This window comes from Chiloscyllium plagiosum, unplaced genomic scaffold (genome assembly GCF_037043375.1).
Source record: "Chiloscyllium plagiosum isolate Xiang-an unplaced genomic scaffold, Cpla_swu_hap1 HiC_scaffold_31, whole genome shotgun sequence".
Lineage (NCBI taxonomy): Eukaryota > Metazoa > Chordata > Chondrichthyes > Orectolobiformes > Hemiscylliidae > Chiloscyllium > Chiloscyllium plagiosum.
Genome location: NW_028270169.1, coordinates 39229953 through 39250582, shown reverse-complemented (window position 1 = coordinate 39250582; position 20630 = coordinate 39229953). Strand labels below are relative to the sequence as shown.

General features: G+C 41.5%; 2 protein-coding genes across 6 annotated transcripts in view; one reads left to right on the top strand and one right to left on the bottom strand.

Moving 5' to 3' along the window:
- Positions 1-2887: 2887 nt before the first annotated feature.
- LOC148141886 (phosphatidylinositol-3,5-bisphosphate 3-phosphatase MTMR4-like) overlaps positions 2888-20630 on the bottom strand; it is a 186230-nt gene continuing 168487 nt past the window's right edge. For 2 of the 4 annotated variants that reach the window (XR_015752364.1, XR_015752365.1), the window contains 2 exons: positions 9379-9528; positions 2888-3209 (listed from right to left, as the gene is read on the bottom strand). The gene's annotated coding sequence lies outside the window, so the exon portion shown is untranslated. Of the gene's footprint in view, positions 3210-9378; positions 9529-14295; positions 18694-20630 lie in introns of those variants that run through there. The other 2 variants (XR_015752367.1, XR_015752366.1) reach the window with 2 other exon arrangements.
- Positions 9475-15045, top strand: LOC148141887 (fibrinogen-like protein 1-like protein). Of its 2 annotated transcripts, none has more exons than XM_087977448.1 (3): positions 9475-9505; positions 12762-12890; positions 13767-15045. In XM_087977448.1, the coding sequence occupies exons 1-3, from the start codon at positions 9490-9492 to the stop codon at positions 14402-14404; spliced, it is 783 nt and encodes a 260-aa protein (XP_087833574.1). In that variant the 5' UTR covers positions 9475-9489; the 3' UTR covers positions 14405-15045. The 2 variants fall into 2 exon arrangements, with proteins under 2 accessions (XP_087833574.1, XP_087833572.1); XM_087977446.1 differs by lacking the exon at positions 9475-9505 and adding an exon at positions 9792-9873.

The window sequence follows — 20630 nt, the reverse complement described above, 5'->3', positions numbered from 1 at the left end:
GTATCTAATCCCTGGGATTTGAATGGATTGGCTTCCTGTGTGCTCCCTGCCTCACACATTGCTGACCACATCATTCACACCAACATCAATATAGAAGCCAAGGGAAGGAAGAATGATATTGAAGGATAAGGGGTAGTATGCCCACTTCCTCTTGCTTCCAGATGCTGTAGCTGTCCCTCAACAGTCACTTCAATCAATGATCCATCCTGTAAGGCCATAAGTTATGCCTCATGCTGGACAGTTAGGTTCAGGACTACACAGATAACCAAGCAACCAAATGCAAGGTCAGAGCAGTACCATTTATAAAATCTGTGTCAAATAATACACAGTGCACCATCATCTGTACCATCAAAGTGCCTCAACACGTTTTCTGCTTCCTTTCTCCTCCACTACATCTTTGGGTAGTTTGTTATTTCACAGCCTGGGTGGAGGGACTCTTCTCAGCAGTGGCCCTGGAGGTCTGTTCAGTCGATCCTGGGGACAGCTTGTGTCTGGACAGGCCAGACATGCCAAGGGTTTTCTTGTCAGAGATAAGCTGACCCTCCTTGGGTCAGGGTCAGAAGGGGGCAGGCAGAGTGAAGGTGGAGGGGCCAGTTACCTTTGGAGTGTCCTGAATGGAGACTTCTGAGGAGGGCTATGTGTGGTTCCTCCTCTGGGTGTGAAGAAGGGCAGAGTGCTTGCCAGATACTCTGCCCCCTGCCAGCATACCTTCAGTCCTTTCGATTTATGTGTTCCTCTCCAGCTGTCCCTGGGTGTGGGCCTGGCTCTGCATGGCAGCTGCAAACCTGTCCATGGATGCAGCCAGACAGCATATGATTCACTGCACTGCTGCAGCGCCTGGACAATGAGGCCCTGTCTGTCATTCCTTGTGCGTGAGGACAAGGCCTCTGATTGCTGAGGGCCCTCTCCTGTCTGGGGCTGAACAGGTAACTGGTCTCTAGCAGACCTCTGAATGCCAGTCATCTGATGCATTTCTTCCTTGGGCAACTATGGGGAGCTGTTTCTGTGAGGAGCTCGCCAGATTGTGCTCACACTCTATAAAGCTAACATTCCCATGAGATCTCAGTATCTGAGCTGGTGGGGTGCATGAGGCAGCCTTATCAATGTTTCCTCTAAAACCTCTTTAGTCCTGAAAGGTCAAGGAGTTGGTTGGCTGGTGGAGCTGGCTGTTTTCTGTGGAGATAGTGGAAATGCTGGTGTGATGTCACAAGTAAGTGAGTAAGCTGTTCAGAGGCCGTGCAGCCTGTAGGGGATTTTGGAGGAGCAGTGTTGAGATTGACCACAGGAAGATGTTGCAGGGAACAGTGAGAGTGGTAGCCTTGGTGAGAATTGGGTGCAGTGGCAGAGACTGGGTGAGTCTGCTGTACTGGAGAGAAAAATGTAGCTCCTCCCCTAGCACAGCAGAAAAGGTCACTGACATTCCTAAGACACTGCTAGCCATTCCTCTGCACTGTGGGGATGGCAGTGACCCAGGTGGCAACTTCAGACCAGGCTGCCATTCTCTAGTGTCGTGGCCTACTCTATTCATCCTCTGAGGAAAAGGTACTATCTCCCCCTTCTCAGACATTGTTGTAAATGTCCTTGACCAAGCAGGGCAGCTTCAAAATCTCAGTGCTTGCCGAGTTACATCGCTGCATTTTAAAGGTGGCACAGGGATGCTGGTCTTTAAGCTGATCTCTGCAAGTTGTTCCAGGTACAGCATGTGGTAAGATGGGGATAGAATTGGACATGAGAGACACCATGGGTGAGGTAGGTAGATAATGAGGCATATTCGGTAAGGGACAGTGACCTAATCAGACCTAATCTGATTAGGTCTCCCAGTGGAAATGCATCCAAAGAACTCAATGTACCCCAACTTAGCCATGAAGAGCAATATTCAGGCCAAATTGTTAACATTCACAATCGTAGTGGTCAGATCTCTGAACTGTTTTCTACACATTGTATAACTGCATGGGCGGCATGGTGGCTCAGTGGTTAGCACTGCTGCCTCACAGCACCAGAGACCCAGGTTCGATTCCAGCCTCGGGTGACTATCTGTGTGAAGTTTGCACATTTTCCCTGTGTTTATGTAGGTTTCCTCTGGGTGCTCCAGTTTCCTCTCACAGTCCAAAGATGTGTAAGTCAGGTGAATTGGCTCTGCTAAATTGCCCATAGTGTTAGGTGCATTAGTCAGAGGGAAATGGATCTGGGTGGGTTACTCTTCGGAGGGTCGAAGGTTGGGCTGAAGGGCTTGTTTCCACACTGTGGGGAATCTAATATAGAAGCATCACTGGCTGTTGTTGTTGCCAACCAGTGCTGGATATTCTCCTACAGCTACCAAGATGGAAGCAGAATAGCAGGGCTCCTTGGGGCTCCTGTGCCTGGGATTCGTCTACTCCTATCTGCTTTTTTTTTTGTTCTTTTGCTCTTTTTCTGTTTCTTTTATTTGAAGTCTTTTGTGGCAGGGTCATTGGCATCGGCACAGCAACGAGAGCAGGCTGTGCACGGAATGGCTGCAGCCTCTTGGCGGTCTGAGGCAGCAATGGAAGTGGCAGCAAGGTCACGACTACTTCAGCGATCAGGGTCAGCAGTGGTGGCGGCAAAGCTCCTCCCAGTGATCGCAGTACATGGCAGCAGCAGTAGAATACGACTCCTGCCAGTGATCGATATGAAACTTACAGGCTTGTCGAACATTCCATACACCCTTTTTGTGATGGAACTTGAAGATGTGGGCTGTTTTCTTTCATTTAAGTTCTGTTTTATTTTTCCTGTTTTTTTAATGTTGGTTTTGTGACCAAGATGGTGCTGGAGAATGGTGACTTTGTACGCTTTTCACTGTACTCTTCAGGACTGAACTGTACAAAGAAACCAATTGACACCTTTTAAAAAGCCCACATCGCTGAAGGAAATGATTCACTGGGTTTTTCAATTTTTATTAAACATAGATCAACAGATGGCATAGAGTCGCTAATCATTCATATTCTGGCTCTATGCCTTGCTGAAATAACAGACCGTAATTAAACAGCTCAATTAATGCTTATGTCATGCTTCACAGTTTGGTTTGCCTCTTGGTTTCTGGAAAAGTTGAAGCCAGTTTCCGGGTGACTTGTGTTTTTAATTTTAATCCAAGCCATTTCAATTCCAGGATGGATGATTTTGTGACAGTTTATATTTCTGCAGTGCAACAATGGTTTTGAGGAAGGGTCTAGCACCAGTTTCCTGTACTGCGCCTAAGAAAATATAAAAAGGAATAATATTAAAAATATTTGTTTTGAACGTAATTACTTGAGCTCATTCAAAACATCCATATAGAATTTCCACTTGCAAGGCATGGTATGAATGTGGCAATTTGGTAGTAACATTGGCCCTAACTTAGCTCACAGCCTGCATGGAACCCAACAGCCCACACCCCAGGAGCCAATGACCCCCAGGACCATGATATCCACATCTCAATCTGCACCCAATCCTCCTTTCCACTGGACACAATCTCCCTTCCCCAACTCCGCATCTGACCCCACTGCCTTGCTGCCAGTCCTGATTCCAACACCAGCCCATGGTGAACACCTTCTCAAATAGTAGTAACAAAACAGAAAGCAATGAGGTTGAACACATTGAAATGTTCAAATAGAAATCTCATTAGAAAGAAGAGCAGAACTGTCAAGGCTGGAATACTTGGAAGAGAACTGGCTTAAGTAAAAGCAAAATGCTACAGTGCTGCAGATCTGAAATGAAAACAGAAAATGCTGGAGAAACTCAGCAGATTTGGCACCATCTAAGGAGAAAGACAGACAGAGTTAATGTTTTGAGTTCAAAAAGACCCTTGAAAATTATATCAGACTTGAAATATTAACTTTGTTTCTCCCTCCACAGATACTGTAAGACTGACTGAATTTCCTGAGCACTTTCTATTGTTATTTCTGATCTCTAGCATCTGCAGTACATTGGTTTTATTCTAAAAATTTCTGCTGGGAGACAAGCTATCTCGATAGTCAATGTTTTTTCTGTCTTTTGTGGGGAATCAGAAGATAATTACTCACTGCAGTATTCTTAACTTATGACCGGCTCCTGTGGCCACTGTATTTATATGGCTACCCCAGTCTGTGTCTTGAGCAACATTAAGTTCTAAGAGCAATATCTCACTCTGCTTGGACCAGCATAGCAATTATTCTTTTCCTGAAGATGTGGAGGTTCCTACTAGTGAACCAACTTCAGCAATTGATCAAAATGATCATAGTTGATTGGGTGTGTAAATATTCTCTGGATTGTGAGCTCAGCAACACGAGGGAAGATTGGCTACAAAGTCACATGAAAGCTACATCTTGGCTTCAGAACCAAAATTACTACATACAAGGTGTTGGGACAGAGGTGTAGTGGTTAAAGTTCTTAAGGATCTTCTGACAACAGGTCACTGTCACCATGGAGTATTCCTTACAGCACTGGCTAGAGAAAAGGATGCTGAATATTTTGGCATTGTAACTGAGTTGGACATCGGCGTTGTACAGCACTGTCTTCTAGTTGCTTACCTCACAGTCTACGTTTTGAGAGTTTTGTATGTAGTGGTAGCTGTTGAGATCACTGAAATTCTTGACTGGGTGGTTGAACTATAGTCAGATAATAATTCACCATATTTTCTCTATTTAGGAGAAGGGGTCTGAAACCAAGGCTCAGTCAGAACACTGGAACTAGACCTTTCTGAAGAGGATTCATAGAGTCATACAGCACGGTCCAACCAGTCCATGCCAAATTAAACTGGTCCCACACACCTGCTCTGCTCCTGGCCCATATCCTTCCAAACCTTTTCCTAATCATGTACTTATCCAAATGTCTTTTAAACATTGTAACTATACCCACATCCACCACTTCCCCTGGAAGTTCATTCCACACATGGGCTACCTTCTGTGTGGGGGAAAATAAAATGCTCTTTGTGTTCTTTTTAAATCTTTCTCCTCTGACCTTAAAAATATGCCTCCTAGTCTTGAACACCACCACCTTAGAGAAAAGACACCTGCCATTACCACTATCCTTGCCCAATCATGATTCTATAAACCTCTATAAGGTCACCCTCGAGTCATGTTGGACATAATGCTGTTTCTCTCAACGTAGGTTCTGCCTGACTTGCTGAGTTTCTCCAGCAATTTCTAATTATCTTTCAGGGGTGAAATTGGGACAGGAAATATGCTACGTTTTTCTTATTACTGTAATGCATAGACCAATAGATTTGTACATTATTTCCCTGAAATGACACGAGAAAAAAAATTCAAACCAGTATGCACACCTCTTTGCCTGAAGGCAAATTAATTATATAGTAACTTCTTCCTTGACAGATCAGAAAACCACAAAATAATTATCTTTCCAGTAAGTGGAATGTGCTTTTACCAAATAATTTATGGCAAACAATCTATATCAGTGCCATGTCGATCATGTGATGAAAATATATCCATTATTCATGGTTGATCGAATTGAGAGATGTTCCTGAAAGGTGTCCCACCCTATTATTAACTTTATGATTTATGATGGTGACATGAACACAAATGTAATTTCTCTATTGCCAATATAAACAATCTCCCAGATTTCAATACAAAAGGTTTTCAAGCAGCACTAAGCAGACTTTTGTCAATTCCCAGGTATAGAAACATAGAAATTAGGAATGGGAGTAGATCATTTGGCCCTTTGAGACTGCTCTGCCACTCAGTATGATCATGGGCATTCAGCACCATCACAGACATTGTTGCCATCTCCAATCACTTGGCTTTCTCATTGACTTCTTTGATGAATGCCACATGAGTTGTCTGGGCAAGGGCCCACCACTGCCTGGCCCTGGTTAACTGACAGTGAACTGGATGTGAATGTAGGAGGTATGGTTAGTAAGTTTGCAGATGACACCAAAATTGGAGATGTAATCAACAGTGAAGAAGGTTTAATTTAGAAAAATGTGAGATGCTGCATTTTGGAAAGGCAAATCAGGGCAGGACTTACACATATAATGGTAACGTCCTCCGGAGTGTTGCTGAACAAAGAGACTTTGGGGTACAGGTTCATTGTTCCTTGAAAATGGACAGAATAGTGATGAAGACATTTAGTATGCTTCCCTTTATTGGTCAGAGCATTGAGTATAGAGGTTGGAAGGGAATGTTGAGGCTGTACGGGACATTGGTTAGACCACCGTTGGAATACTGTGTTCAATTCTGGTCTCCCTGCTAATGGAAGGACGTTATGAAACTTGAAAGGGTTCAGAAAAGATTTACAAGGATGTTGCCAGGTTTGGAAGGCTTGAACTATAGGGAGAGGCTGAATAGGCTGGGGTTGTTTTCCCTGGAGCATTGGGAGCTGAGTGGGGACCTTATAAGTTTATAAAATCATGAGGGACATGGATAGGGTAAATAGTCAAGGTCTTTTCCCCAAGTTTGGGGAGCCCAAAACTAGAGGAGATAGATTTAAGCTGAGAGGGAAAAGATTTAAAAGGGAACTAAGGGGCAGCGTTTCCACACAAAGGTGCTAGGTGTATGGAATGAGCTGCCAAAGGAAGTGATGGAGGCTGGTACAATTACAATATTTAAAAGGCATCTGGATGGGTATATAAATAGGGAGGAATTAGAGGGGTATGGGCTAAATGCTGGCAAATGGCACTAGATTAATTTAGGATATCCAATTTGCATGGACGAGTTGGACTGAAGGGTCGGCTTCCATGCTGTACAGCTCTGTGACTGTATGACATTGTCTGCATAGCACCATTTCTACACAAATATTTCCCTCAGTGTAAGTTATGCTCTTTTAGCATTGAGCAGCAAAACTAGCATTTTCCACATTATCTTCAAGGAGTATAGATCCCAATATTGCCATTTAGTAATATAGTAATCAGTAGATGGATTAAGAGTTAATTTTGAGCTATTGAGATTACAGTTATTTACTTTTCACAGCATTTTCGTATAGAGTAAGACAAAGAAGACAAACCACAGTCTTTGCTTTTATCCTCCATGCTTCTATTCTCAACCCAAGGATCCCATTAGCTTTTTTATCAACTGTTTCAACTTGCCTGGTCACCAAGAATTATGTACTTGGTCCCTCTGTTCTTAGACTCCCCTCCAAGTTGTACCATCTATGTCTGTATTGTGTCTCGACATTTCTTCTTTTTTGTGTAACATTTTACATTTCTCTGCATTGAAATTCATTTGCCAGGTGTTTGCCCATTTAGCCAACTTGCCAGTGTCCCTCTGAAGTCACTCAGCATCATCCTCATAATTCACTATTCTCTGTAACTTGGTATAATCTTCAAATTTAGAGATTTTGCCCTCAATATTCATCTGCAAATAATTCTTGTAAGTCAGAAAAAGTAAGGCCCCATCACCGATTCCTGGGAACATTTTCAACCTGTCTCTAACCCATCAATACTGCTCTATGCTTCCTATCTTTCACCCAACTTCTAACCCATGTTGCCAAGGACCCACCAATCCCAAACATTTCTAATTTGCAAACCAACCCCTGCTTTGTGACATCATATCAAATGCTTTCTGAACGTCCAAATAAACAATATCCACAGTACTATCCTCATCCACTGCCTGTGTTACCTCATTAAAGACCTCAATTACATTTTTCAGACATGATCTGTCCTTGACAAAGCCCTGTAAACTGTCCAGTATTAACTTTTTTTTCTCTAAGCGCATATTTGCCTTATCCCATATTATGATCTCCATCAGTTCTCCCACTATTGATGTCAAGCTGACAGGTCTGTCGTTTCCTGGGTTATCCTTTGTCCCTTTCTTAAACAATGGTGCCACATTTACAATCTTGCAGTCCTCTATGAATAAAACTGTGTTCAGAGAGGCTTAGAACATTTCTGTCAAGGCTCTGCAATTTGCTTCCTAAACTCTGTCAGCAATCTAGTTGCATCTAGATGTAACTACATCACTAACTGAAATGCTGTTAGCCTTTTTAGCACTTTTTCTTTATCACTATACCACTCAGTTGCTCAATACTCACATTTTCAACTGGGCCATTGTCACCATTTTCTAATTTGTAAAGGCAGAAACAAAATACTTATTTAGTACCTCTACCATACCCTTTGCTTCAGTGAACAGTTTACCTGCTTGTTCCTGATGTGCCCCACTCCATCCTTCACTAATTTTTTTACTATTAATACATGTGAAGAACATTTTACTATTTGTTTTAGTGCTGCCTGCCATCCTTTCCTCATGCTTCCCTTTAGCCTTCCTTATTCCAGTCTTAGCCTCTCTCCTGCATTTAAGATACTCTTCCTGATTTATATTGCAATTATTATTCCGATTTGCATCAAATGTTTCCTTTTTTTTTCATTATTTTCTCATCAACATACTTAGTCATATACCTTTGGATACCCTGCATTTATTTCTCATGAATATGTACGTGGGTTGTACCTTATTCATCTCTCTTTTGAAAGTCTTCCATTTTTCAAACACTATTTCATCCATCAAATTGTGTTTATAATCAACCAGCTCCAGTTCAACTTTTAGAACCCTAAGATTTGCCCTTTTCCAGCTTGGGATCTTAATCCTTGGCTGATCTTTAACCTTTCCAGTTTCATATTGAACCTTATTACATGGTTTATTTCCAAATGCTCCCCCACTCTATCACGTTCTCCGCTTGGCCTGCCTCATTTCCTAGGAACAGATTCAGTATAGCTTCCTCCCTGATGGGACTGGAAATGTACTGTTCCCGATAGTTCTTATGCACAAAATGCTGGAATTCTTTCCCTTCTGTATCCCACTCTCCACCTTTCTCCCAATCTACCCTAGGTAAATTAAAATTTCCAACTTTCACAACCCTGCTTGTCCTACGGGTTTCCATAATCTGCCAACAAAATGCTCGTTTCTACTTCTTCCCTATTATTTGGAGGTCTATAATAAAAACTCAACAAGGTCACTACCTCCTACCTGTTCCTCAGCTTCAACCATATTCAATTCAGAAACTGCATCTTAGTCAAGGACAATGATATTACCTTTGACCAATTCCTCCCCTTTTACTCACCCTGTTTCTACTATAACCATTATAATCCAGGATATTAAGTATCCAGCCCTGTTCTGGCTTTAGCTATGTTTCTATGTCATATCTCCCAAGAACAATTCCTGCTTCCAGTTCTCTAATTTTGCTCACTATACTCTGCACATTTACACATATGCAATTCAACCCTGCCATCATCTCTTTAACCCTTGCCTATTGGAAGGTGACCATTTCTTTGTTCATTGTCATATTCTGGCTTCCATCAATTCGTTTTACTCATTCCTAATCATCTCTCTTTTGCCCTCATTGGTAGCAATCATCATTGCAGACCTTAAGCAGTGAAGAGGAATTCTAAAAATAAAATGTTTAGTCAGTTGTCTTGGCACCAATATCAAATTACCAAGAATCTCAAGCATGAGCACTGACCAGGGCTGCTGAAACTCCTGTGTAGGCGTGTCTATGTAAATACATTGATTTCAGTCAGTATAAAATGTAGAGGTTGCAACGCTGAGTTTACTCTGCGCAGTTTGAGCCAGGATGGCGACCAAAGCAGGTGAGTCCAAATTTCAATGCTTTCTGCAAAACAAAAACATGCTCAAAACAGAATTTATTTTGTTTCCAGCTTTCTCTTCTCCCAAAATTCTGGTTTTTGTAGGGTTCATCTCTGCAAATTGAGTGCTCCTCAGTACTTAACTCAAAGGGTCATTTCTTCCATGTCAGTTGATGAATTAATTGGTACCTCAGTCTATTTGATTGTACGTGTCATCAGTCGATAATCATCCCAACATCGCTGAATGTAACCATTTTGAAGAACAACAACAAGCAGGAGACGTAGCTGGCAAGTGGAGCTGTAAATGGATCTAAATGTTATTAAGATTATTAATGTCACAATCAGTTGCCCCTGCACATGTGATCCAACTGGTAAGTTCAAATGTCATCAAGGATGGAAATGGAAAGGACTTAGGTTTCCACACTAACTGACCTGTTGGACCCTTTCCTCCAGGCTCGGATAAGATGACCAGTTGAGTTAGATGATAAGCTTGAAAGGCACCTGTGAGTGATACATTTTCACGAGAGCAGAAAGGGAAGGAAGCAGTGTAAACGTAAAGGACACCGTATTGGTATTTCAAATCTCACAAAGTGTAAAAAGATGTGAACTGGGAAATTGCTATCACTGTATCACAGAATGAAACTGCCTATGACCAAAGAAAGTTCTTCTAATCATCTGTGTTTAGAATGTAAAGATTGTTTAAGTTAAAAACATTGGCTAAACAATGTGAAATTTAACATATAATTCTATGAACCTATTATTTAAACTGCAATTCTCTCAGGTTGCCTTATGTCTACCTTCATTGCTTTGCTCATTGCTCCTTTCTTATTCCATTCTTTCTGCCTGCCTTGCTTTCTCTCTTTCAGATATACAGTATTTCCTTCACTTTCACATTTAGGGCTTTTCGCACCCAGGCACAAGTTTGAATCTGTGAGAGGAGTTATGTTTCGGAAACCTGGAAGACCAGGTTTCTGAAAAGCCATGAAAGCTTGGCTCCGGGTCCTGTTTTAATTTGTTTCTTCAGATTTTGTCACAGCAGCCTGATTGGCTGCTGAATTCCTCCTTCCAGTCAAACGGGTAAGTGTATCAGTAGTATGTAGGTAGAGATTGAAGGGAATGGAGATAGAACAAGATCGAAGGTGGTTGTGGGGGAAGGAAATGTTGGGGAAGACATCATTGGATGTACACGGGGATCATAGGCAGAAGAGATCACAGAGAGATGGAAGGTCTTGGAGGAGATCACAATTGGGCAGATTGTGGGGTGGGGGTTGGGTTGGAGTTTACAGGGCAGCCTAGGATCGCAACAAAAATAGGGGTAGCTGATAGGGTCTCTTCAAACTACTGTACCAATAAATATGAACATAATCTCAAATTCACTCTCCTATGTGCACCCCTTAGCTTTAGACTCCTTTATAATTTACGATTCTGTCCGACTAGGATATATACTGAATATATTCAATAATTCATCCCTCAGAGCTGTCCAGATAGAAACTTCTAGGATTCACAATATCCTGAGAAGAAATTCCTCAACATTTCTGCTTTAAAGGAACAATGAGCAACTTTGAAATTAGGCCGTCCAGTTCTAGATTTGACCAACAGAGGATATATCTTTTCAGCATCAATTCTATCAAGCTTCCTCAGAATCTGAAATGCAAATGAGTTTTTTCATAAAAAAAAATAAAAAATACTTTCATAAGTACTCTAGGTGCTCTTACAATCATTACCATCATATTCCACTTCTATATTTCACCCCATTTGGAATGAAGGGCAACATTAATTTAGTTTCCTAATTATTTACTGAACCTGCATAAATAACTTATGTTACAAATACATAGTCATCCAGATCACTTAGCACTGCAGCATTCTGTGATAATTGTCTATTTAAATAAAATTTTCATCTCCCATTCTTCCCACTTGTCATTTTTCCTATATTCTGCTCCACTTACCAAATTGTTGGCGCTTGCTTCACATAACCATATCACTTTGGAAACTCTTTGAGCTGAATGTTCTGATACCAACTCAGCTGTTGCATTTAATGAACTTATGCATATGTGGCAAATACTTAAAGTGTCAAAAACTTGAGCCTGTTGTATAATATTTACTCATCTACCAATAAGCAAGGACAGAAAACAACAGGACCCTAATGATCTAACAATTGATGGATGCAGATTTTTTTAACTGGAAATCCAGGTTACACCAGACACGACTAAGTATGGTATTCACTACAAGAATATTCTTTTGAAAGGATTTTAAGTTGGCAAATCAGTCTGATTGATGGGCTAGTATGAACATAGCAGTTAAGATTAGAATTAGGACATTCAACCCAAAAGCCTTCTCTGCCATTTGATAAGATCATTGCTGATCTGAATATAGCCTCAAATTAGCTGTCTACTCTAGAACACTTTTACTCACTTGTCAACCCTGAATATATCTCACTCAGTCTTAAGATGAATGTTCTAATACAGAAACCCTACAGAGCAAGCCACAGTTGGGGGAATGTAGCCTATAGCTGCTCAAGAGACCTTTAGGGGAGTCAATCTCCAATCTAAGTGAGTCTGACATCCAAACCTGCAGACACGTTTTGGAAGCCCTATTGGGGTGAGTGGAGTTTGTTCTAGATACAAAAATATTGCAGGCCAATGTGGAGCACTCCTCCTAGGCCATAAGCCAGTGCTGGAAAGGCATTCCCCCAGAGCTGTCTTTCCCTCCTATGAACTGTTGGGATCCTGAGAAACATGGGTAGTTAAGTGTGTTAGTAAAGTTAAATATAATGCTCATGCCCTTATTATAATAATTAAATATTCACCTGCTTTCAGAAGCAAGTTAGTTGGCTGCACCTTTACTATCTTCCATTAAAGTTGAAAAGGGGCAGATGAGAAGGGTCATGTTTGCAATTTCAAAAATATTTATCTCACTAGACTCATACCTACAGGAGGTGAAAGTTCACCTCATACTCTCCCTAGTACATACTGTCTGGCTTTCTCTCTGACCCTTGAGGAGTGTCTTACCCTCTTGGCCTGTTACACTTTCATATTCTTTGTGACTCCTGTAATGTTTGTCTCACTCCCATGCTCTATCTTGACTTTCTCACTCTAACCTTTGCCCTATTGGCATCCTTTCCTGTTTCTTGCGTTATGCCTCTCATAAAAGTTTGCATTGTCACCCCCTTGACTCTCACCTGATTCTTACACTTTGTGTCTTAATTTTGATTTTGCAACTGTCTCATAATTTTTAATGCTGTTTGTTTTATAAACCTTAGGTTCTGTCTTGACTGCAGTCATTTTTTTAGCACTGAGTGCTGCAAACTGTGAAGAAGAAATCGGGAACATGCATATGTTAGATTTACATGAAAGAACCACAAGAAGTTTTGGAAAAAAACCCTTATCAGGTTAGTATAGGGGATTCTGCTTTGTCTTTGTGGTCAATATTTTTTCTTAGGGACCCTGTCATAAGCTCTGTTAAAAGCTTTTTTACGCAATAGACTTAAGCTCTCTCTCCCTGGCACCAATCAAAGCTGATATCAGTGTGTTTGACACATTAATGTCACATCTGACTTTGATATGAAATTGTAATCCTATATTCCTAGATTGTCTCAGTAACATCGCCTGATTTGATCTCTGTCTCCACTGCTCTGCTGCTGAAACCCTTATTCGTGTCTTTATTACCCTAGATTTGATGGTTGTAATGCACTCCTTACTGCTGTATCCACCATAAACTGGAGGTTATCCAAAACTCTACTTGCCCTGTCTTAACATGCACCAAGTTTTGATTTTAAAATTTGCATCAATGTTCCCCTTGATTTGGACTCTTGGGCAGCCTTTGTTTTAACAGTGCCAAGATCTGGAATTCCCCTCCCTACAGCTGCCTGCCTCATCTTCCTCCTTTGAGACACACCTCCTCCACATTTGGTTTTTATCTTCTGTCCTGCTTTGTCTTTTTTTCTCCTTCCTACATTCTGCCTGTCATCTCCAGCTTCACACTTGTATGCATTCCCCTACTCTCTTTCTTACCTCTCTCCTTGAGTCACTTTCTTCGTGACTCCCAGCAACTTACTTCACCCATTCCTTCTGTCCCTTTCCTTTATCCCATCCACATTTTGTCCTTTTCTCTCTTGATAGCTTCCTTCTTTTATCTCCATCTCTCATCCTCTTTCCTCATCTCTTCCTGCTTTCATCCACTTTCCTTTGCCGTGACCTTCTATATGCTAGTTTTCTTCAAATCTCATCTCATGATTAAATCAATAAAACAATCTTCCATATTGCAGGTTATCCCACGGATTGCAGCAAAGTCAGGGGTAAAAGTGGAGTTTACATTATCCAACCCACCGGTTCCATTCCAATTGTTGTCTATTGCAACATGAGGACAGACGGTGGTGGATGGACTGTGATTCAAAAGAATAACTTTCCTTCTAAAATTACCTGGACAGAATACTGGACAGCTTACAAGTATGGTTTTGGCAACGTCCTTCAGGATCACTGGTTAGGAAATGAATATATATATGACATCACAAGTCAGGGAACCTACAGAGTAAAATTCCTGCTGTTAAGCAAGCACAACAAGAGCAGTTTTGCTGAATACGATCTATTCTCTATAGGGAATGAAACAAGTGGTTACAGGCTGCATCTAGGTGGATACATGGGAAATGCAGGCAATTCAATGGTGTCAACTTCGAGCAGTGTTGTACATGATAACATGAAGTTTTCAACATTTGACCGAGACCAGGATAGGTCACGTTTAAACTGTGCACAAATTAATAGAGGAGCCTTCTGGTATAATAACTGTCGCTGGGTTAACTTGAATACACGTAATATGTATTGGAATGGTTTCTGCAATGGGTGCCGGTCTTCTGAGATTCTCATCAAACCTAATGATGTGTGTAGCCGGGCATATTTACACAAGTAGATTAAAGCTTACACACTCCTGGTGATCCTTCAGCTTGGGATAGGTGTTTCTTGTGGATTGGGATTGATCTATATTCGCTTTTGGGGAGCTGAGTTTCTGTGTGAAATGCCAAATTTACAGTAAAGTGAAGCTAAACTTGTGAAATGGTACCTGGCTGTAACTATATTACTTAAAAGTCTAGAAATCCTCACAAACAAATACGCCTAAGGTCACCCTCAAGTTTCAACCAATCTCGATCCATATTTTGAGATGCAGAGATGCCGGTGTTGCGCTGGGGTAGACAACCACGACACCTGGTTTTAGTCCAAGAACTCTTCACCTGAAGAAGGAGCACCACAAGAAGAAAGCTTGTGATTTCAAATAAGCTTGTTGGACTAAAACCTGGTGTTGTATGTCTTCTGACATATTCTGAGAAGTTACAGATTCTTTTACAGCATTTATAACAGTTGTCAAAAGTTTTAACACATTCAAAATGCAGTTACTTTGTGACTGTTTATTTTTGTCACCATAAAGGAAAGGGATAAGAATCTGGATTGAAATATACAATAATATGCAAAAATGTAAAGAGCTACATATCTATTTACAAAACTGTATTTCATTCTGTTTAAAAATGATTAAAATGATTCTAATTATAAAATCTACTTAAATTTTTGCTGATAGTTTGAATGCAATTTTCTATGGGACTGGAATACAAACAAGGATTAACTGCTGCTAAAACCGAGTCATTAAAACAGTGTGTTCTTTATTGATGACATTAAATTGATAATCTCTCTCAAAGAATACATAGAATAGCTGATGTCAGGAATGGAAACACATCACATTCACAGATGTGGGACTTTTGAGATTCCCATCATGTGCAATGTCCCAGATGGACACCACTCAATTCTATTCAGTTACACAGATTTATTTATACAACCCAAATTACAGCACACCAAAATCTGTTGAACAATGTGAAAATAATAGAAAAGGAGCTAGAGGTATAAGAAATGTCTCATGATTTGCAATAAGCTGCTCTTTAATGGAGGTCACGGGAGGCTCTCAATGGAAAGAGAATACTTTCTTTCATTCTCACTTCCTGGGGATGAGCGTGCAAAGCAAGCATCAGTGTCTACACATTGCAGCCTTTTCCAATACCATAGGATGTCACTGACTGTAGGCACCAGCAAATATATTATTTTTATTTCAAAAATATACTACATTCATAAAAAGATCTCCTGTATATACACATCGTCACAAAAGCAGATTGGGTCTATACTACTGCATATCATGTAAATAAACAAAGCATTGGACTTTGACTCTATCCAATAAACTAAAGACCTCTCTTGCACATATAATAATAATATTAATATTTACATATATTTTGAAGATCTGGACCCCCGGGGTGGGAGTGGGGGGGTTCTCTCTGGTCCGTGATCAGTCAATAAGCACTCACAATCAATCAGTCTGGTTCTTTAAGACTTCACACTTTATTTCTCATACAGCCAGGCACAGATCGTCCAGAAACACAGAGATTAAACACTTTCGTGTTCCTCAGAGGAGCTGCGCACATGGCTTAAAACAAAGACATTTTTATACTTTTCTTAAAGATGCCATTTTGTCATATTATTTGCATTGAGTAGCCATTTTGTTGCCACTTAAGTTAGTAAGAGCATGTGTTAAGTGGTTGTTCCTGACAACTAGTTACCTCAGCCTGTATTCAGGTTTCAGATCTTCATCCCCCCTCTTTGGTCATCCCATAACTACACCATAGGATGGGAGAGCATAGATTAGATCAGTCCAATCAAATGGATGTTAGAGATTGCCATACCTTCTCCTCCTCCTCTGAGGAAGAAGCAGAGATTTGCAACCGCATCTCATCTTCATTTGGACGGAGAAGAAGCATTTTCTGGGGGGGAGCCGATGTTGTCAAAAGAAGTCATTAGCTTGGCAATAATACATTTAACAATAGCAATTTCAGCAAACAGACAAATTAAAATAATTGCATATACATGGCCAGATTTATCAACCAGTTGTACCATGAGCCAAAACCCCAATCTCCCCATCCAGTACCTTCTGTCATTTGGTTGACAAAGATGCAGATATCATCTACATGCTTGGTAATATTCTCAATGAGATCAGTAACCCCCATCATACACTTGCTTTTAATTATGGCTAACACCCCACCCTCTTTGGCGAGTAGGTTTTGTTGGGAGAATAGACGTAATTCTGAAAGCATATCCTTCAGGCCTGTTTTAGTGACTTCCCTGAACATATGGGTAGTCCATGGCTACAAAGTATGGTTGGCCTGAGCGCTTAGGGTGAATGCTGTTCAGTAAAAAGAGGTGGGTCTTTCGGTAAGAGATGTGGTTATTGTCCCAGACTGGTTCCTTCCTTCGACAACTGGGAGGATGGAGGTGCCATTGGGGGTCTCATCGTGAAGGTGGGTGCCATTACCCATACAACAAAGAGCCTGAATACCAGCAATTACAGAGACACACTCCTCCAGTAGGCACGAGGACTCAGAGGGTAGCAGTAGCGGTTGGTACATTTGATCAAAACATGTCGAATAGTCTTATTCACATTCACGTAAATGCACCCCCATCCCTTACCGTTGTCACAATTTGGATAGGCTACCCCGGACTTATTAGAGGAAGTCCACAAGCAACCAGCTGGTGGGGATAAGTAATAGTCAAGAGAAACATTATGTCCGGTAAACACCTTAGAAACATTCCATACTCCTTCGTTGGGATTTGGAAAGGGGGCAAAAAGTCCTTTGCTGATGTGAGGGCGTAACAGACCACTTCCTCTCGGCCAAATATTTTGTTGTGACTTTGAAGAAACGGATTGTTAGTGAAAGCTAACACTTCCCCCTTTTCTCTTTTGCGGCGTGCAGATTTAGACCTCTTTAGGTAGGGGCAAGGCTTGCCAGGGCTGGCCATAGCACAACTGAAATCAAACTGGCATCGAACACCTTGACAGGGTAAAGACCATTAAGACTTGTACTGTAAACGAACTGTCCGATCTTCTTGATGAGTTGACCATTGCAAGTCATTCTTGATATCGTTCCGTGCATCGAAAGTATCAGTCTCTTGGCACACGAGGACATCTTTTCGGCATAAATGGTACACAGTCTCTGGCTGATCAGGATCACACAGATAAACAGGAAGAGGCCCTTCTTGAGCACTAATGCCAATGACGAAGAGTCTAGTTAACAGGGTAAGTTTAATCTTCATCATCTCCCCGCCTTGCAAGGGGCTCGTTCGATGACCTTGCAATGATGGAGGTGCCCAGTGACCTTATCAGCAGTAGGGGTGGTGTGAAGAACCTGGAAGGGCTGCTCCCATTGAGGTTGGAGGCCGCGGCGTGTCCATTGTAATAGAGTATAAACCATTTCCTCCTTGCCCAAGTATATACAAAAATGCACATAACTAAAATAGGCCGCAGCAAAGAAGGAACACAAACTTGTCCAGCAGGGGTCACCCACATTTTAGTTTGAGTATCGAGGGAGAAGCCTATTTGAAGCCATAGTTTGTGCTCTTCAGCAGGGGCCTTCCCCTGTAATTTCTGTACCTATCCCAATATTCTCTCTATCCGGGTTTTGCTGGGGACCCAATGGGACCAGAAGTTTGGGGTGTGAGGCTGCCAGCTTGGCAGCTGCATCTACCTGCCCATTACTTTGGAAACTGAATCAGTTGCCTCAGTATGAGCCGAACATCTTGATAACTGCCAGATTGATTGAACAAAACAGCATTACTCTAACGCTGCCCCCATGGGGCTTAAAGATCCTCTATGTTCCCACAAGGCTCCTTAATCGTGGGTCACACCAAAAGCACAATGAAGAGTCAGTGTGTATTAGCAGATTTTCCTTTTGTTAGGACACAAGCAAGTCAATTCCCCACGTTCGCTCCAAGGTAACAGTAAAGACACATCACTTCCCAGTGGCCACATTTCCACAGTTAAAGCAAGGTCCAGCCATTTGTCCCTGGGGGATTTTGCGGTCTTGTTCCCAGTCTCTAAGATGTAATACTGGGGCTTGCCTGTCCCCATTCCCAGGGTCCCCTCGGGAAAAGGTTGCTCAGCAGTGGTCGCAGGGCAGGCATCTGAGGTAGGTTCCGCCCCAGTGGGTATCCTGGTCCCAATCAATCCTGTCAGGGCTGGCACACGGCATTTGGGATTGCGAGGGCGCTGCATATAATTGGTTTTACATGTAACTTGCATCGTGGTTCAGTCTGGTTGTGACCATCCCAATAGAAAACCACCGCTCACCTCATTTGCGACTGGAAAGTCCTGGACTAGTTCATACTGTTCGTCTGGATCATGTTAGTGACACCAGGAGGAAAATGTTGCAAAAGCATAGGGTTAAACAATGGTAATTGAGCTTCCTGATTATTTTTCAATTGTATACCACTTCCGTCAGAAAGATAGCCACATATTTTAGTCTTGTAACACAAGCCATTCGTATACAGGCTATTCCCAGAATTTTGCTGCATTTACATCCGTATCACCCTTGGACATATTGAGCACAATGGCTCAATATGAAGCTCAGAGTGAAGGAATGATAGTTTAAAACTAAGATGAGGAGGAATTTCTTCAGCCAGAGAGTGATTAATTTGTAGAACTCATTGCTGCAGCAAGCTAAAGCATCAAGCTATCAAGTTTATTTACGATAGATATGTGGTGGCACAGTGGTTAGTACTGCTGCCTCACAGCACCAGGGTCCTAGGTTCGATTCCAGCCTCCAGGGACCATCTGTGTGGAGTTTGCACATTCTCCCCGTGTCTGTGTGGGTTTCCTCCAGGTGCTCTGGTTTTCTCCCACAGTCCAAAGATGTGCAGGTCAGGTGAATTGGCTATGCTAAATTGCCCATAGTGTTAGGTGCATTAGTCAGAGGGAAATGGGTCTGGGTGGGTTACTCTTCGGAGGGTCGGTGTGGACATGTTGGGCCGAAGGGCCTGTTTCCACACTGTAGGGAATCTAATCAAATTGGGTCAGTTTGTTCTTGCGGTCAGGGGCATGCTTCATTAACATTACTCTAATTGCTGGGATTGGCCCTGGTTTAGGATGGCGCAGGCCACTCATCCATAATATCGGCTATGAAGACTGGACGCTTCATTTTCAAAAGAAGGAGAGGTTTGTAATGGGATGGGGGAGGGGGGTGGTGGTGTGCGGGGGACAATCAGGAGATTGTCCAGGAATACATTCCCCTTCCTCAAATAGGGTCGGTATGCCAGACAAAGGCTCAGGATTCTGAGTAGAATCTAAGTTCTTTATTTTACAGCGTTGTTGCTTTAACCCTGTTTGTATATTGCTCAGCCTTAGTGACCTTACACTGTTTCTCATGTCCATCTTTTTTTCATTACCCATTCACAGTCAGCTCTGAACACCTCCCAGCTTTTGGGAGTTCCATCTGCTATACATACCTCTATCCCCCAATGACAGACAGAGTTCCTTCAACTGGCCAGTAACGTACCTTTCCATTCTCTAGTTAGCAATGAATTAATGCAGCCATGCTTCAAATTAACCATGAGGCAACGAGACAGATCACTGACAACGTGTAAAGGAATAAAACCACGCGATCCTGCCAATTCATTCTGATTTTGTGATTCAGGGCTAATACAATTGATTATTAATAAATAATAAATAAAATAATCATGATCTGTAATTCAGAGGTAGAAACTGAACAAGTGACTAAGACATTTGAAAAGTCATCAATATAAACTGGAAATTCATTTGTTCATTATTCAATATTTAAATGTATACAGTTTCCAATTCTGAAATCCATTATAATTACCTGGTTTTAGTCCCTTAATTTAAATCCCAGATTAGGTTCCTTAAGCGTTCCTGACCAGTCATTGCTCATTTACTATGCCATAGGCCATGAAATGACTGCAGCTGCCTTAAGAGGTCTTGTCTAGTCACATGGTAACAAAAAGACTTCTAAAGCATGAATAATGCCCGAATCCAAAGACAGTGATATTAACCATAGGATGTTAATTTTGTTACATGATTTATCACAACCTAATGTTGAACTGAAACTTCAATTGCCATTGAGGGAGGGGAATTGATATAAAATAAAGCTACGAATGGCACACCATAATCACTAATGAGACATAGCAGTCTTAAATTAAGTGGAAACAAATGAGTCTAAAACAAAAATTAAATCTGCTAGTATCCTTTTCTGAAAACAATGCTGTTAGTTTGGGATATTTTGGATCTATCTTTATTACTTCCAGTTTTACAAAATTTA

Excerpts from the sequence above, each read along its gene's own strand:
- LOC148141887 (XM_087977446.1), top strand. The coding sequence starts at position 9,807 with ATGGATCTAAATGTTATTAAGATTATTAATGTCACAATCAGTTGCCCC. Across the intron at positions 9,874-12,761 it reads CTGCACATGTGATCCAACTG|GTTCTGTCTTGACTGCAGTC; the intron begins GTAAGTTCAAAT and ends TATAAACCTTAG. Across the intron at positions 12,891-13,766 it reads TGGAAAAAAACCCTTATCAG|GTTATCCCACGGATTGCAGC; the intron begins GTTAGTATAGGG and ends TCCATATTGCAG.